The 12,857-nt window shown below is 31.1% G+C and overlaps 1 protein-coding gene across 1 annotated transcript; it reads left to right on the top strand.

Annotated features, from left to right (window-relative positions):
* The first annotated feature begins 1,404 nt into the window (after positions 1 to 1,404).
* LOC139484209 (fibrinogen-like protein A) lies at positions 1,405 to 11,977 on the top strand. The gene is made up of 9 exons (XM_071267943.1): positions 1,405 to 1,522; positions 2,002 to 2,070; positions 5,391 to 5,462; positions 6,891 to 6,962; positions 7,422 to 7,481; positions 8,588 to 8,727; positions 9,569 to 9,665; positions 10,754 to 10,918; positions 11,772 to 11,977. Exons 1-9 carry the CDS (start codon positions 1,453 to 1,455, stop codon positions 11,975 to 11,977), a joined length of 951 nt encoding a protein of 316 aa, XP_071124044.1. The 5' UTR covers positions 1,405 to 1,452.
* The last annotated feature ends 880 nt before the right edge of the window (positions 11,978 to 12,857 follow it).

Below are 12,857 nucleotides of genomic sequence, written 5' to 3'. Positions count from 1 at the left end.
GAGATTCATTCAAAGACGGCGATGTCCGCTATTTAAGTTTATGACATTGAATTTCTTTAATTTAACTTTTTAACTTATTACGTCGAGTTAAATAGGGAAGTAACTGATTGAAATCATCACGAGTATACTCTCTGCAACCCGTTCTTACGGTAGGTACACTAAGATCTGTACTTAGTAGCTATATGTTGTTAGGATATTTAACCATGCCATGTCAATTCTGTAAAGATGTTAGATGTATTTTTTTTTTTTTTGTATTCATCTGAAGAGTAAAGCCCTTTTTAACTAAATTTTATAGTTTGTTCTTATTTTGTACTGTAAAACCGCTGTTCCATATTAGGGAGAGGGTTGGAGACTTCAAACTAATTTAACCCTGCAACATTCTATATGTAAAGAAAAAACAATATATGGCATGGTTGTCAATGAGAAAAACTGTCCACAATATAAGCCTGTCCCAAGTTAGGAGCATGTAATTCAGTGTTTGTCGTTTTTTAGCTACATTTCATATTTGTATTTCGTTCATTATTTTGTACATAAATCAGTCCCTTAGTTTTCTTGTTTGAATTGTTTCAAATTTTTAGGTGCTTTATAGCTGACTATCCTAAACTGGTTTTACTCCTGGTTGAAGGCCGTACGATGACCTCTAGCTGTTCAATTCTATGCCATGTTGGTCTCTTTTGACGTGTTGTCTCCTTGGCAATCTTACCACATCTTCTTATTTTGATACATTAATATGTCATGCAGATACATATTAACATAACAATTTTCATATAGGCCTACAAATTTAAAAGTTGAAATGTAGCTAATAATTTTATTATTCGAATTGTTAATTTTAGGCGAAACAAAGCACCAAAATCAACATTGTACTTGTTGAAACAAATATTAGTTACAGTTGAGAAAGGTTGACATTCACTATGAAACATTAGCCTAACATTCAAAATTCTAAGAATGATATTGAAAAAACTAATGTACCTAAGTAAGAACAAGCCTAAAAAAGTTTAATCCACCAGCAACCGTCAGACTTATGCATTCAACCCTAACTCATTAAAAAAGTCATATGTTTGCACATGTACTTAAATATTGGGAATAACATTTTAAAGATAATATAACCATCACTCAAATACATAAACTTTTAAAAACTTGCAGAATGGCAATTCTTCAAACAAATTGCTCCAAAGTTATTTCTTTTCCCCATACAATCAGTGAAAAACATGTTTTTATTTTAGTTTAATGACTAACTATTGTTGTTCTTAAGGATTTATTGTAGATATTCAATTTTGCGATTTTCATATAGCAACATATGGTTGTAAACGATATCTATATACTTACAACAAATCTGCACGCAACGAAGAAATTTGATAATATATAAATGATAAACTAAAAATATTACTTGTGCAATTTCTCATCCTCAATGTTGTTGACTATTGTATAGAATCGACAACATCACTGAAGAGCATGTTCAAATTCATACTGATTGTGTATTTGGCAACCATCAACTTGACATCAGGAAGTAAAAATATTAGTGGTAAGGATGAGATTAACTATTGTTGTCAGATTTCCGTAAAAGATGCTATGTATATATAGTATTACTTCATCTGCGAATTAACATATGTTTTTTTTTTTACATTAACAATGATTAATTCGTTTACCGATTCATTCTTGACTTTCATTTTTCCGCTACGAGGGTTTCTAATGAAGGTAAATCAATAAAATCGCTCAGGACGCATAAACTTTTTAAATTGTTGTTTTAAATTTTTAGCTAGATTTTCACATTTTGTAGTTAAGGCTTTGTTTCATCTAAGTAACTTAATCTTGTAAAACAATATTTTACGTAATGTTGCAGCATAATCACTTTCCGATAATTAGTATGTTTTTCGAAAGTATGTTCCTGTCTTATTTCCTGTCGTAGGTTTTGTCAGTTGTATAAAACAGTAACAAAATATAAGATCAAAACACTGTCTTGCAATATTAACAATGTTGATACTTTTACAATATGTATTTCAGAGGTAAGACAATATCGGAAATCTTCAGAGGAAAATGATAGAGTTGACACTATTTGGAACGAGTTGCAAGGTGAGTTTCTTTTTTATCCCTGTTATTTTTTTAGTCTTTGATCTATGCAAAGGTAACTATCATGATAAGGTCAACTTCGTATGGTATATAGATACGTTAAAAACTTTGTACAAAAAAGTTGTATGACTGGAATGAAAAATCCTGAATGGAACCTGTGTATTATCAGATAATTGTAAATACCGCTCACTCTTATCACTCAAATGTAGACATTATGTATGTGTCAATGAAAGTGAAAAGAATTGTGTACAATCAATACTAACAATACTTTCGGTTTGTGAGATAATATATATGAAGGATATAATCATGGAAATTGCTGTCACACAAATACAGTCTTGTACGTATCCTTAAACACCTAACATTTGTTCTTCACATCTTTGGTTTTTTATATTTTGTTGCCCAATGTATTGGCCTTCAAATACAACAATGTACAACAGTAGTCAGTTGTACGTTGTAATGAAGAGAATGCTACTAGGTACACACATACTATTGTATATATTTTTTTATTAATCTGACCTCCTATAGATTAATAGAGATACGATTGGTTAAAGGACTACACGTGGTGACTATGTATATTTGATATTGGGTGTCCTAAAAAATATAGGGTTAGCAACCATACATGGTTAGTTACCCTTTCAAAACAAAAAATGATGCCACAACCCTTCATAAAATAACACGGTGTTGAGGGGAAATCCGAGTCTGAAGGGGAACTTCCTTTTCAAAACATTTTTTTTTATCTGCGCTAGATGTGCATTTCGTTGAAAATGTCTCTTCGTTGATCCTTTAGGCGGAAAATCAACGATTTTCCTAATAACGCTACTGCAGCAGTTTTTGCATAAGGACCATACCGCCTCTTCTTGAAGTCCATAAAGCTAGATATCTAAAGCTGTTGAAGACAAGACACGTCAAGTCTTTTTATATTTAATTAAAAAAAAATGGTTTTGATTTCAGTTTTCCGTAGTGATCCGATGCTTTATAATATCAGTATCTATACATGCTATATGAAGATAAATATCATGACATAAATATTTTTTGACTTATAAGTAGTTAAGTTTGAGTTTTAAAGGGTACTAGAACACACTCGCGAAATCGCGGGCATATACAGCTTGTTGACTGTTGTAGGATGATTTTTTGTAAAAGATATTAAGTATGGATAATTTTATAAAAGGTATCAAAAGCCCTCTCCCTTTTTCCAAAGTCCGATATTTGTTTCCTTTCTGTTAAATTCAATCATTTTTCTTGTGTCTGGTCTCAGACCACAATTATTCTTCTCCTTTGCTACAATGCTTCTTTTGGTAAAAGTTAAATCAAATTAAGGTGGCTCGGGGCCTATTAAAAGTTTCTATCAGAAGTGCCGTATTTTTTGTTATTTTATTCTTTACAGAAATTGAATCAAATTGGTAGAAAAAAAATAGGGGGTCACGGACCATTTAAGCTCAAAATTTTACTTTTAAACAGGTATGTAAAAGGGACCATTTTTCAATGAAATGATAGGGAAAATAGAGGTGTTGACATATTTTTATCGGATTATTGAAAAAACGTTCTATGACACATGGTCCAAAACTGTAATATAAAAAGCTAAAATATAGCTTCAAAGAATGAGCAAATAAAAAAGATAGGTCACCGATAAGGAAAAAAATATATTTTGCCTTAAAACCCAAATTTTGGCGGGAAAATGGTGAAAATGGGTGAAATGTCATTTTGACCCTTTAACAAATACGGCTTATAACGAAAATATTCTATTATTCACATAACTACAATGATTTAACATTTCTAATCAATCAAAATGTTTAAAAAAAATAGATCAAATTAACGACAAATACTTTTGTAATTCATGCGTGAAATCATGCGCAGTCGAATAGTCCCGAGCCACCTTAACAATTTGCACCGTTTCAAACATGAAATAAATGGAACTGCTTATATATAGACCATTATTAGTCTTATAAAATATGCATCTAGGACAATCCATCAGTGTTTTTTTTTTCTTTTGAGAGCCTTATTAACATGCCAATGGTAGGATATGAATCATTTATAAATGACTAATGATAATTTGAGTGGTGGTTGGAGGGGTCCTGATCCCGGAATCCCGGGCTTAAAACCATGAAATCCCGAGATGCAGAATTTAAAGAAATGCATATCCCGAAATCCTGAAATCGAAAAATCTATTCCTGGATCCCGTAAGGATCAATCCCCAAATCCCGAGCTTAAAAACAACCGATCCCGACGCCCCGAAAAAGATCCTGCCTACTTCTAATCTCTACCTTACTTACATTTTTTCCAAATCACTATTTTCCCTTTCAACAATAAATTTTTATGCCCCATTTCTGGTCATTATGTTTTCTAGTCTGTACATCCGTTCGTTTGTTCGTCCATCCGTCCGTGTCTGTTCCGCTTCAGGTTGAAGTTTTTGGTCGAGGTAGTTTAAGATGAAGTTGAGCATTTTTTTCTTATTTTAATATATATATGCAAGTGGTATGATCCCTTATTAGTAAACATTTCAAAGAAAACAATAGACAGAATCAGGGACGACTATCTATACTAACATACTAACATAGAAAGTCCCGGACAGAATACAGAGAGTCTCTACATATTAAAGTAGTATAATCGTAGTTTACAAGTAGATAAACGCGAAAAATAATTGTCTTCTCTAAGGAGGTATAATAGTTGTGATTCTTGCGATCTAAACACCATGATATGGAGAACGCTTTGAAAGGCTTATTTTTTCCAATTTTTTTTGTTATCCATCATATGATTGATTGTACTACTGTCAAATGTTTTACTTATTTTAATATATATACAACTGGTATGACCCCTTAAATAGTAAACATTTCAAAGAAAACAGTTGACAGAATACAAAGAGTCTCTATATATTAAAGTAGTATAGTCGTAGTTTACATGTAGATAAATGCGAAAAATAAAATTGTCCTCTATAAGGAGGTATAATAGTTGTGGTTCTTGCGATCTAAACACTGTGTTATGGAGAACGCTCTGATTGGCTTATTTATTTTTTATTTTTGTTTATCTATCATACGATTGGTTGTATTTGTGCATCTTTCAAACCGGAAGTCTTATTTATGACTAAAAGTCAGTCCGATGACGGAATCATATCCGGACTCCTTTTTTGTCGTTTATCTCCCAAAATAACTCAATCTGAATAATCATAAGAATGGATGACAAATGCGACTATGCATTTTACCTATAGGACACAGAGGCATGATGATTGATTTATTGTGGAAGGAAGAGAAGCGACACACAAAATGAGGTCTTCTCGTTTAATAGTATAGTTTTGAGATGGCTTTATATCATATTCTTTCTTTTTATAGGAATATGTCTACATGGAAATCAACGTGGAACTGTGCAAGAACTGAAAAGGGATACACAAGTTTTGCTTAAAAGTATGTTATTTAAATAATGTTTAATGAGATACTATAAAATTAAAATAAATACCAATTTCATTAATGCATATGATCTTTCCCAATCTCTAGTCTAGATATTTTGAGAGAAAATTGTTTTGTTTCAAATAAAAATGACATAATAAGAAAAAGTATCTCATATATTATCTATTTTATTCTGATAGTATTTCTTCTAACATGATTTTTAAATTTGTTTGAAATTTCAAGGCCACAAATGATTCAAACATTTTTTAGAGAGAAAGGTAATTGTGTTGAATTGAGTGATTTTAAACGCTATGTTCGACATACAATAAACAAAACACTTAACCATAGTATTTGCAATAAACATAATATTGAAAAATACAAAGTAACTGCTTTGCATGAGGTTTAATCGTTCTTTTATTATTTATTTTTTTGGCAACATTACTTTATCGAGTTTTTTTTATAAATATAGTTACATATGTTATTGATTATCACTTAGATTTCTAGGAACTTTGTTGTTTCAATGTGTAACTCTAGTTATAGGTCATATAGATTACTACTAAAAGAATGAAGAGAGAAACGAGAACATTGATTGATTATTTGTAGTTTCAATGTGTAACTTCTGTTAGGTCATACATATTAAAATTTAAAAAAGAAGAAGATAGGAATGAGAACATTATTGATTAGACATGTGAAATTGTTTTATACTTATTATGGTAGAAAAGAAATTAACATAAGATATATATATAATAGCTTAAGATACAACAATGCAAACATACATTTGTGTTTTTTTACAAACAACAGTCCCTGTTTGATAAGCTAAGCTATGTTTTTCTTAACTAAAGCGTAAGTGATAAATTCATCGTTGATTTGGTATTTTATTCGGCCTAAATTGTTTTCCTGTTTTGTAAACATTTGATGTTGTTGATAGATATAGGAAGATGTGGTATGAGTGCCAATGAGACAACTCTCCATCAAAATAACAATTTATAAAAGTAAACCATTATTGGTCAAGGTACGACCGGCATACTGAACATCAAGCTATAAAGGCCCCAAAAATTACTAGCGTAAAAACATTTAAACAGGAAAACCAACGTTCTAATCTATAGCCCTTTTCAAATGATTTTTATAGTTTGTTTTTCTGTTGTACTTTAAAACCACTGTCCCTTTTTTAGGGGAGGCTTGGGCGCCCGCACACATGTTTAACCACACTACATTATGTATGTTCCTGTAATAAATCAGTAGCCTATAAAACAGTGGTTGTCCTCGGTTGCTGTATATCATATGTACTTTCCGTTTCTAGTTTGAATATATGTGAACCATTGTTCAAGGTAGTACTGTGATCTTTGATTGCAAACATTTACTTTGTTTGGTGTCTTGTTGAAAATAGTCTCATTGGCAATAATACCACATCTCTTTTTCTTATACTAATTATCACCTTTGTTGTAGATATGGCAATATACAAAGATGTCGTTAAAATGAATAAACAATTGAAAAATGATATCAAATGGATCTTGGAAGGTATGTACATGTATATAATTCAAGCGCCACTTTGTATGAAAATTATAACGGATTAGATGCTGGTTATCGATTAGTAAAAACAAATTATATTAAACAAGTTCAACTTATTTACCTACACTCTCATTGCCTTTTTTTAGACATTGGTGTTTTTATTTGTTTGTGGGTTTTTTTTTTGTGTGGGGACTCATTATCTTTAGTGTACATTGTACAGTAAGTTATTCTGTGAATTTCTGTAATTTTAGTTACGAATAATGTGACTTGATGATTATTGCAATAATCTATCTCGCATGTTAATCCATTCTTCTAATAATATATCAATTCACTCACAAAGATTTCGGAAAATAGAGTTTCGGTAACATTTGATAAACAAATTATCAAAATTCAAAACTATATGTAAAAAGGAGTGAATAGGATTTTTTTATACTCATTGATTAATTTGAATATTTATCATATTTTCAGAAACTCGAGGGGAAAAAGAAATTTTAAGGATAGTAAGTCTATTGAAGAATGATTTCAAAGGTATTTGTTCTAAAATGTAACTTTTGACACACTGTACATGCATATGCAATAATTACGGAAAGTATTTCCAATTTATGATCATAAAGAAAAGATAGTATAAGACAACTTTGTCCTGGATCAGGTCTTTTAGTACAGACGAAAAAAATATATTGATTATTAATTGTCCAGTGACGAATGTTTCATGCATGTTTTGGACAATATATATAAAGTAAGGAAATATGATATGATTGCCAATGACAAGAATTGTCTATCAAAAGCCATAATGATGTAGTTATTTCATCTATAATTCATTGCACGGCTTTCAATTAGAGCAAAGCTCGGACATTAAAAACCGACAGGACACATTTCTAAATGTTCCTTTATTCTTTTTTTTAACCATACAGAATTCAATTATTGTAGCAATCATAACGGTGACAGCACGCGATACACGTTGTTTTTAATTTGTATATAAAATATCACGTCAAATTAACACGTGATTAAATCTTCATAAAATAAGAAATAGATACAATGATTTATGAAAATCTACGAACTTATTTGTACATACAGAGTAAAATCAATGTTTTAGGACCCTCCATTAGATTTCCTGTGATATTTGTTTTGTAAAAGACAGCAAATAGTAATAGTTATCAAAAGAGGGACGAAAGATACCAAAGGGACAGTCAAACTCATAAATCTAAAACAAACTGACAACGCCATGGCTAAAAATGAAAAAGACAAACAGAAAAACAATAGTACACATTACACAACATAGAAAACTAAAGAATAAACAACACGAACCCCACCAAAAACTAGGGGTGATCTCAGGTATCAAAGGTACCAGGATTATTATTAAGAACGGGAGACACGCGTTTCGTCTACATAAGACTCATCAGTGCCGCTCATATCAAAAAATTTATAAAGCCAAACAAGTACAAAGTTGAAGAGCATTGAGGATCCAAAATTCCCAAAAAGGTGCCAAATACGACTAAGGTAATCTATGCCTGGGATAGGAAAATCCTTAGTTTTTCGAAAAATTAAAAGTTTTGTAAACAGGAAATTTTAAAAAAATGACTACATTATAAAATGAAGAATCTTTTTTACTATTTTTATTTTTTCGCAATTATTAGGAACATGTGCAAAACCTGCAAAAGATTGTACTGAGCTTAAGAAGTACAACAAAAAATCTGGCGTATACAAAATATCTCCAGGAAATTCGAAGGTCCTTAAGGTTTACTGCGATATGACAACTGACGGAGGTGGTTGGTCGGTTAGTATGATATTTTGAGTATAGTCACTTTCAATGAAATAAATGGTTTCATAATAAGTCCACCCTAAGATTTGTCGTATATTGTGGTTTTTATATTCGTGTTTTGTGATTATAGTGATGTTCGTATTTCGACGTATTTTATTGACCCAAATTGAATATAAACTGTTTTTTCCTATTTAATCAAGTATGAGTTTTTTCGAAATACTCAGGATTTTCTTATCGTAGGCTAGATTACATTAGACGTATTTGGCACAACGTTTAAAAAAATAGGTCCTCAATGCTCTTCAACTTTGTATTTGTTTTGCTTTATAACTATTTTGATCTTAGCGTCACTGATGAGTCTTATGTAGACGAAACGCATTATCACATTATAAGCCTGGCATCTTTTATAAATATTTTAAGGTTTTGATTCACATAGAAATGAAAACAGTTTTTAATGCGTTTGAAATCATTTTGTGGAAGTACTAGTATGTATAATTTTAGAAATTAAAAATCTAATCGATACCACAGTTTATAAAATTGTATAAGCGAATCACCTTAAGAAAGTATAGCGTATAAGCAAAATGTTTTCCTTCCTCGCCAAAATATTTTTTTTACAAGCTTCATTTCAATTTTTATTTTAAATGTAATTAATATTAAACTGAGAATAAATGATTTTCTTGTCAATGAGAAACTTATTCACCAGAGTTCAAATGATGTAGATGTTAGCAATTATAGGCCAAAGTACTTTACCAGTAAGAAATTCCTTACAAATTGCGTGAACACAAGATCCTAAATACACACTATTTGTACACTGTACGTTAATCAATCAACACTCATAATAACGTTTCCGATTCTTTAGATAATCCAGAGACACCAGGATGGAATTGTGGATTTCCAACGAACATGGGCAGAATATGAAACTGGGTTTGGGAATGTTGAAGGCGACTACTGGTTAGGTAAGTCAATTTATCAACATTGTTTATGATTACTTTCCGTAATAAAGCACAGAACCAAAAGGTTATGACGAAAAATTAGAGGGTCCACTATTAAACTATCCGATTATAGGTTGAACATTTATATAAGAATGCTTAATATGTAATCATTTCAAATTGACAATTGATTGATTGATTGATAGATTGATTGATTGGTTTATATATTGATTGGGTTGATTACTATTATGATTTGATTACTTGATTGCTTTAGTATAAACAATATATAGAGTATCCATCTATGACACAAAATCAGGACATACACAGTGCAAAACAAAACAAGCAAAGGAACGGCACTAGTCTTCCCATTCTTCATCTCAAAATCTCAGTGAGGCCTTCAACATGGATAAAAAAATCTAATCACTCTGTCAGTTTAAGACTTGACCCCTATAACGATCACGCCACAACTATGTTTTGAAAAACAATGCCAATGATTAATATCAATAAAAATAAAAGTGGCAAAGCAATCGAACATTTTGTATTTCATGTATTATGAACATATTGCAAACACTGTACCTTTCGATGTTAAACGTATCATCTCTTGTATTTGTCTAAATGGCCTCAATAGCAGGGACATATTGGCTGATGTAAAGATGCAAGCTATTTATATATTATAATGGATAAGAAGTGTTTTTACATATAATCTAAAACGAGAAAAAAAATGTTTTAGTATAACCCGGAGAGAACCGGAACCCACAACCTTGCGCTCTCCTGATGATTACACAACTACGAGGTACCTACCAGAGGAAACTAAATTAATAATTCATCTTCATCTAGAAACGCATATTTTAAATTCAAAAATTATTGCGATGTTTTTACTATTGCAATAATTTAAACTCACATTTTGATTTTTTCATATAAATTCAACAGGATTTTTTATCAATATCAGAAAATTAAAATTGCACTCTAGTCCGAAAATTACAAAATCGCAATAAGAAATTCACGCAATAATTTCTAAATTTTTATTTTCTGGTTGTATTGTGCTGTTGGGTTGCTCGTCTTTATCTACATGCAAATAGAAATATATTCCATAATTATTTTTATGAATTTTTAAGGTAACAAGCATATCCATCAAATGACATCTCGTGGCAAATATGAACTGAGGATTGATTTGACAGACATCAAAAATGAGAAGAAATACGCTACGTACAAACAATTCAGTATTGGAGATGCAGCATCAAAATACAAACTAAGCGTTGGGAGTTACAGTGGAAATGCAGGTTATTATGATATTCTTTCGAATGTTTGATTTCAGAGCTGATATGCATAAAACCTATGTAAAGTACTTATCGTAGGACATATAAAAAACTGCGTCCGTTCGGAATAATCTATACTAAAGTAAATATATCTATGATATTTTGATTCTTGTCGAATTAATAGTACAACAGAAAACAAACAATCTGATCTGATTGATATGTAGTTTAAATCATGCATTACGGTTGATTCTTGAATTGTACCCTTAAGGATGTTTGCCCCTTATGTTTTTAAATTTTTGTCAGATATTTTAAACCCTCTGGTTTTATCCATGTAGTGCCATAAAAAATGCCCATTAACCCCTACTTGTTTTTCCATTATTTGATTAAACATAATTTAAAACATCTTCTTTGGAAATCTTATAAAATCATTGTTATTTTTTCATTGGTTTTGTTAGAAATAAAGGTGTCAATGTTAGATATATGAAAAGTCTAGCGAGAATTATTTCCCGCAAAATTATCAATGGCTTATATCTCTAAAACGAACAAACTGACCCATTATATTTTTTTGCTTTTTTAGTTTCTTTATTTATATACTAGCTTGTTATTTTGAAACAGGGTAGTGAACATCCTTAAAGTGGTACCGGTAGAAAAACGACAAGCATTGCCGTTTCTAAACGTCTTTATATAAAAGAGAGGCGAATGAACATTCAAACAATAGAGAAAAACTGTATAAAAAAATGAGAAAACAGAAACAATGAAGTCCCCTTGGCTCTCCTCTTTGATTGTAACTTATAAAAAAAAACTCAATTATTTTTTTACAACTAGAAGACACACAATTATATTTATAATTCTATGTATAGAATAATATGTTATCTAGGTGACTCGATGAAGTATCATAATGGAAGGGTGTTCTCTGCCACTGACCAAGACAATAGTAGTGACTGCGTCAAGACATATGGGCCTTGGTGGCATGGAGCTTGCTGCTGGAGTGCACTCAACAAAAAGTTCAGCTCCAACTTTTATTGGCACACTTTCTCTGGCCATACTGCCAAAACATCTATCATGATGATAAGAAGAATATAGAAAGTCTTTTGATAATAAATGTTTATCAAATAAAATCAATTTTGTTTTAGTCTATTATTTAAGTGGTGCATATACATTTCATCAGAAAGAAATGAGTACTTTAGTCAAGGATTTATCTAAATTTCACTTTTAAGTTTAGAATATATAGTTTGACCAATAAACAATCATATCTATTTATATATATTTTTATAAGTTTAGATAACAGATTTGCAGTTAGTATTACCAATGTTCTTTCAACTGATCGGGCGGAGCTTACGTTTTAATTAGCATAAGGACAGTCTATTTGAAGACGTGCGTGATAAGGAGGATGGCCGTTATAATTATAACTGATTTCTAATCACCTATCAGTGTCAACAAACAAATATACAGATGAACTGAGTGTATGATATAGGACGAATAACTGGACGCTTCATTGATGAGTTTATCCTGAAATATCTGTCTATAAATGGGCTGGTCTTAAATAAGCGAACAAGTTAAACCCCGCCCAGTCAAGTGAAATAAATCAAGTAATACATGTACATTGATTTTTATGGCCCACCTACGATTATGTTTTCTGGTCTGTGCTTCCGTTCGTGCGTTCGTTCATTCGTCCGTACGTTCGTTCGTCTGTGCGTCCGTTCAGGTTAATGTTTTTGGTCAAGGTAGTTTTTGATGAAGCTGAAGTTCACTCAACTTGAAACTTAGTACACTTGTTGCTTATGATATGATCTTTCTAATTTTAAAGCCAAATTATACTTTTGACCCCAATTTCACGGTTCATTGAACATAGAAAATGAAAGTGGGAATTTCAGGTTAAAGTTTTTGGTCAAGGTAGTTATTGATGAAATTGAAGTCTCTATAGTATAATCTTTCTAATTTAAATGCCAAATTAGATTATTAC

The sequence above is a fragment of the Mytilus edulis genome, chromosome 8 (genome assembly GCF_963676685.1).
Source record: "Mytilus edulis chromosome 8, xbMytEdul2.2, whole genome shotgun sequence".
NCBI classification, from domain to species: domain Eukaryota; kingdom Metazoa; phylum Mollusca; class Bivalvia; order Mytilida; family Mytilidae; genus Mytilus; species Mytilus edulis.
Note: the sequence above shows the minus strand (reverse complement) of the source record. Positions and strands in the feature narration are given on the sequence as shown.

Coding starts and splice junctions, on each gene's coding strand:
- LOC139484209 (XM_071267943.1), top strand. CDS start 1,453: ATGTTCAAATTCATACTGATTGTGTATTTGGCAACCATCAACTTGACA. Junction 6,963..7,421: donor TATCAAATGGATCTTGGAAG/GTATGTACATGT, acceptor TCATATTTTCAG/AAACTCGAGGGGAAAAAGAA. Junction 7,482..8,587: donor ATTGAAGAATGATTTCAAAG/GTATTTGTTCTA, acceptor CGCAATTATTAG/GAACATGTGCAAAACCTGCA.